The 6,392-nt window shown below is 36.5% G+C and overlaps 1 protein-coding gene across 1 annotated transcript; it reads left to right on the top strand.

Moving 5' to 3' along the window:
- Window positions 1–584: 584 nt before the first annotated feature.
- LOC145101853 (O-fucosyltransferase 20-like) lies at window positions 585–3,472 on the top strand. Its single transcript, XM_079039144.1, has 5 exons — window positions 585–1,408; window positions 1,674–1,842; window positions 2,125–2,214; window positions 2,447–2,730; window positions 2,828–3,472. The coding sequence occupies exons 1-5, from the start codon at window positions 798–800 to the stop codon at window positions 3,297–3,299; spliced, it is 1,626 nt and encodes a 541-aa protein (XP_078895270.1). The 5' UTR covers window positions 585–797; the 3' UTR covers window positions 3,300–3,472.
- Window positions 3,473–6,392: the final 2,920 nt, after the last annotated feature.

Below are 6,392 nucleotides of genomic sequence, written 5' to 3'. Positions count from 1 at the left end.
TTTGATGTGTGTGTTTGTTTTGAAAAAATGTGGGCGTGGTTTAGTGGAAATTATGAATAAAATGGATGTATATATAGAGAATTTGAAATTTTTTTTTTTTTTTTATTAAACGGTCATATTATAACGTTCGAAAATCAATTGGCCAATCAAACACATCGTCTTCGTCCGTCTTCTGCCCCACGCCACAAGCAACCCACCGGACTTGGGGGCGGTGTTCACGTGTGGGAGAGGTTGCCACCTCAGCCCAAGACGCGTGAAACTACCCCCATACCGGGTGGCCTAAAGTGGATGATGGTGTGGGCCTGTGGGGAGATGTAAAGAATGACATGAGACGTGATATGAAAAAAAATAATAAAAAAAAAAAAATTGGAAAATGATCGAATACTATGAAGGCGAAGTTCAAGGCTTAAACTACCCACCGCATGAAGGCGAAGTTCAAGGCTTAAACTACCCACCGCAAGGCGCAAAGCCTTCCTTCTTTGTCGTTTTTAAATAAACGAAGATTAGGTAGGTTTCTATCATAGGATAATGGGGTTATATACAATTACATTACAATATTACATAATAAACTCCTTCACACGATATCTATCTAACAGAACACAAACAGTCAAACATTCATTTCTTCTCTCCTTCCTTTATACTCCAAACACAACGCGGATTCTTTGGTGATTGGTCTTCTTCTTCCGGCCGCTCTCTTTCTCTCTCTAAAACTTTCCACGAAATCATCAATAACATATACATAAAACCAACAATACCGGTGCTCTTCCTTGATTCAAGCTTATTTTCCTGATTTTTCTATGGCGATTTCAAAGAGTGGTAATAACAAGAAGCAGCAGCAGCAGCAGCATCACTGTTACATCTCCGTACCTTCTGAGATCATAAGCTCTCTCTCATCTACTTCTCTTCAATCTCTGGTTGTTTCACCCAAAAAGGCAAGTGCTGCTTGGAAGATTGGTACTTTTTCGAGATCGAAGATTCTTAAGAACCCGAGGATCTGGTTTTTGTTACTTTCTATATGTGGGTTCTTTTTTATGTTGAAAATGTATAATTTCGACCCTTTTGCACCATACCCATGTGGGAATAGCGAAAATAATGACGATTCGAGCATAATCTCAAGCGGGGTTCTGAGTGCTCCGGTCAAACTTGAAGAAAAATATGAGGAAAATAGTGATTTCTGGGAACAGCCAGATGGGCTTGGGTACAGGCCTTGTTTAGATTTTAGTGAAGAGTATAAGAAATCAAGCGTTGAGATTTTGAAAGACAGAACAAAGTATTTGGTGGTGGTGGTTTCTGGTGGTATGAATCAACAAAGGAATCAGATTGTTGATGCTGTTGTGATTGCTAGGATCCTTGGTGCAACTCTTGTCGTTCCAATCTTACAAGTCAATGTTATTTGGGGAGATGAAAGGTTTGTGTTTTTGTTCGTATTTTTTTTTCCTATAGCAATATCAGTCTTTCATTTTCCATCACGAATTTTGGTTCGTGCTGTCCTTGGATGCAGCGATGCGTTAACAACAATATTTGTGGCAGTCTACTTGTTTGAGAAAAGTCATCCATAACACGTTTTTTGTGTTTAGACACCCAAATTTATCAAATTCAGTTGTCCTAAAATAGAATGATTGGAGAGTTTCCGTGATATGTGTGTTAATTAGATTTCTAATTTGTGGGTGCAGTGAATTCTCTGATATATTTGATGTTGAGCACTTCAAGAGAACTCTAGCAGATGATGTTAGAATCATTTCGTCTTTGCCATCAAACCATCTGATGTCAAGACCAGTGGAGGAAAAACACACTCCGCTTCACGTTTCCCCTCAATGGATTCGCTCTCGTTACCACAGAAGGGTATGTGGATTTTCTTTCTTTCTCATTCAAATTATGTATCATATTACAAATCATCTAAGATAACTACGAATTCCATCAATAGCTTGATTATGTTTGTTTACTTGGTCAAGATTCCACAATTAACATAGAAGATCCAAGTATAATCGCCCAAGTTTGAATTGATAAAAAGCATCTACTTTTGTTGTTTTCAGCCAATTTCTTGATTTGCCTAATGAGTCAACGAGATAATGGATGTTTTTCTTTTTCGTTTTTAATGAGGGTAGTTTTTGTTTGTTTATATAGATGAGAAGAGAAGGTGTTCTACTCTTACGGGGTCTAGATTCAAGACTCTCCAAGGATCTTCCTTCCGATCTCCAAAAGCTTCGATGCAAGGTACAATGAATGAATGCATGTGACTTTGTAGCACAATTGTTTTGGGGTGTGGTCAAGGGTTGGAGTCTTACCAACTCCAGACTGCAGTGTGGGAGTTCCTAATCCAACGTGGATTGGGCTTTTTGTGGGCAGCCACCTAGTGGACCCATGTGTCAGCTGTGAGGCCTTGTAAAAAAAAAATAAACTTTTTGCGTAAACAATTTAATTAACCAGCGTATGATTATTTTTGTAGGTTGCATTTCACGCATTGAGGTTTGCCCCACCAATCTTTGAACTAGGAAAAAAGATTACAGAGAGGATGAGAAGCAAAGGGCCTTATCTTGCTCTTCACCTTAGAATGGAGAAGGATGTTTGGGTGAGAACCGGATGTCTTCCAGGGTTGAGTTCAAAGTATGATGAAATAATCTACAACGAGAGAAAGCTTCGCCCCGAACTCCTAACTTCAAGATCCAACATGACTTATCATGACCGAAAGCTAGCCGGTCTATGTCCTTTAAACGCTGTTGAGGTCACACGGTAAGCTTCATCGCTATTTCTTTTATTTAAGGCTTTTGTTTCCATCATATATTGGACTTGCAGTTTGATGTATTATGCTTTGATGAATATATCTCAGGCTGTTGAAAGCTCTACGAGCTCCAAAGAACGCAAGGATCTTTTGGGCAGGAGGAGATCCATTAGGAGGGAAAGAAGCATTGCTTCCATTAACAAAGGAATACCCTCATTTTTACAACAAACAAGACCTTGCTTTACCAGGGGAATTAGAACCCTTTGCTGGAAAAGCTTCAATTATGGCTGCCCTTGACTACATTGTTTCTGAAAACAGTGATGTGTTCATGCCTTCTCATGGTGGAAACATGGGGCATGCCATCCAAGGACACAGAGCATACGCAGGGCATAAAAAGACCATTACGCCCAACAAAAGACAGATGTTATCATATTTCTTGAACCCTTTGCTTCCTGAAAACAAGTTTAATCAGATTATCTTTGATTTGCACCGTGATTCCATGGGGCAGCCTGCTATTAGAACCAGCAAGGCGGGACGTGATGTCACAAAGTATCCGATACCAGAATGCATGCGCAATTGATTTTTCGATCAGGGGTATATTCGTCTTTTTGTTTCTTCGATCCCGAGCTTCTTATTGATTGGTTCATTATTTTTTACTACACAGGTGAATCATACATAGATCACTAAAATGTACATAAATACATCATTATACGACACCAAATCTTTATTCAATTCATTTATTCTTTCGGACTATATTTATAGAGTAAAACAGTAACGTATCAAAAACACAGCGTTAACAGCCTTCTTAAGCAAAGCAAAGAATATGGTGAGGATGTATTGGATCAAATTGACACCCTTAGAAAGATCCCCATGAAAAAAACAATTATTCACATCGGACTGCTTAATTAGGCCGGAGCGTATACTTTCATAGTTTCATTATAACATTCACTTTTTCTTTGCTACGTGTGGTTATTTTAGCTCACTTTTTCTTTGCTACCTCAATATCATTATATTTTTTTTCATATTTCAAAGCCTAGAAAATGTCACACTTCACTTCCTTTTAATTTTTAAAGTAAAATTAAAATACAATTGAATAAATAAATGAAATTAATAAAAAATATCTTAATAAACAAAACTAATAAAAATGAAACTAATACATTGGAATAGTTAAAACCAAGTTATAATATTTTTGTCAATACGAATCATTGACCCTTTTATTTCCTTTCTTTTTAATTGTAAAATCTTTTATATAATCAGAATTAATGTAATATGTATCTGTGGTTAGAATATTATGGTATTTAAAACAATGTAAAAGATATATTTTGAATATATAATAAAATAAAGTTCTAATGTCGTAAATTAGTTTAAACTATTACGTGATCTCAGGCTTCGTCCAAGATTTTTTTCTTAAAAAAAAAAAAGAAAAGAAAAAAAAAACAAACCTAAAAATCGTTTAAAACAACAAAAATTAAAAACAAAAATCGTAAGTAAATGATTTCTTAATAAGTGAGCAAAATGTATCTAACTTATGAGTTATGATAAACTAAATAGACAAGGTGCATAATAGCAAAACCCATATAAGGACCAAAAGTGTTAAACCTAACATTATGAAATTATTTAGTCATCGTAATATGTAATTTAATGTATTCGTTTACTAGTTAGTTAGAGATAACTAAAACTCCTAAAAGCACAAAGCAAGCAGCATTCGAACATTGAGTAACATAATCAAGCATATCCTAATCAGGCCATCATATCACTGACTAATTTGTACTAGCATACGGTTCATAAAGCTGATATACATATAACAGGCACATAAGGCATCCTTCCTAGATCCTTAGCCTAATCTAGCATGCAGTTCTCGTAAACATATCATAACATAAACTTGTATGGGTAATTTGGGAGTACTTATTTGAGCTCGGCTGATTGCATGCACCACACCCTTTTCTCTTTTCAAAGTTCTTTTCTCTTTTCAAAATTCTTTTCTTTTTTTCAAAGTTCTTTTTATAAAAATGATTTTTCTTTTGAAAATTTACATATCAAGTCCTCAGTTTGAGTCCAGATACACCTGAGAGTGCGCCTGAATCCCTCAAACCAAGGCTCTGATACCAACTTGAAACATCCCAAAAATACAGTCCAAAAATTTCGTTTTAAATCATAAATAAAAACCATAAGTATCATTCATCATATAAAAATCATAAATCGTGTATCTCATAAACATTATAAACAACTGTCAATATATCAAATCATATGTCAAACATTAGAGTAAATCATCCCAGACTAAAAGTTGTGGTGTGTGCCATGCAGTCATCCCGAGCTCTTCCCTTTGCTAGCGGAAGTACCTAAAACCAAAATTGAAAACTGTAAGCACGAAGCTTAGTGAGTCTCCCCAAACTACCACATACCATACACATAATCAAATAATAGCATACATTAGGCCTTGCCCACTACATCAGGCCCCGCCCGGCATCGGACGAATCCGGCATCGGGCCCCGCCCGACATCGGATCGAAGTCTGGTATACATATAACATATCAACAAGCATATAACATAAACATATAAACATTCCTCGGGCTTTCCCCAGCATCGGACCGAAGCTCGGAACATATAACGCATAACATATAAGCTAAACATTCATCGTGCTTGCCCCATCAGCGGACCGAAGCCCAGAACATATAGACATACACATGCAAGAATCACAAAGACACCAAGCATACGAACATTCCTCAGGCTTTCCCAGGCATCGGACTGAAGTCCGGAAACATATAATCTACATCGGAGGGTTAACCCCAACATTGGACCTAAGTCCGGCATATACTAAGTACTAACATGTCACACCCCCAAACCGGAACGGCGGAAACGTTCGAGGGCGGAGGACGTCATGTACAGTATCACAATAATTGAATAATAGTAATCAAAGTAACAACAACCATTACATTAGTAATATAGTGTTTACATTGTGTTTGCAACATAGTTTGTATAACATCAAAATGTATAGCAAAAACTATAGACGAGACACCATAAATGCTCCGTCTTCTCAAAAACCTGCAGTGTACCTGTCTACTGGTTCCTTGAGAATATAAGTGATTTTGAAAGTGTATCAACATTTAAGTTGGTGAGTCCATAAGTATGTTTTTGTGATGGAAAGCTTGTCATTATTCCTTGAAAAACGTTAGTATTTTCCTCCAGAAAATCCAATATTTTCTTTAGTAAATGAAATGTAGTCTTAGGCCTTAAGACCAAAATGTATGTTTGTTACTGAACTCTGAAATAGTATATTGTAGTCTTATTAATAAATAAGACTATATCATGAATGTTTCCCTACATTGTATGTTGTACTGTATTAAGGAAATAGTATATTGCACTTTATTTGTATGAAAACCCTTTGTATGAAAGTGCCTGGAATTCACCAGCTGTATTGTAAAATAGTGTATTGTAATGTAGTTCTATTATAAAAATAAAACCATTAAAGTAGTGTAAATCCCGTAAAGAATGTTTTAGTTGATACTATTGCGAGTTTCATATGACCATGCTAAAATGACTAGTAGCCTCTACGACGTTCTTCAGGCGTCGGAATGTTATGACATTTGTCACCCAGGCCTGCCGGCCTAGCTGTTACAAACAGCTCAGGTGTGGGATTGTCAGTCCTGTATATATCTATACACAAATTCACGCTC

This window comes from Lactuca serriola, chromosome 1, assembly GCF_051521515.1.
Source record: "Lactuca serriola cultivar US96UC23 chromosome 1, Lser_US96UC23_V15, whole genome shotgun sequence".
NCBI classification, from domain to species: domain Eukaryota; kingdom Viridiplantae; phylum Streptophyta; class Magnoliopsida; order Asterales; family Asteraceae; genus Lactuca; species Lactuca serriola.
This window is presented reverse-complemented; position numbering and strand designations above follow the sequence as displayed.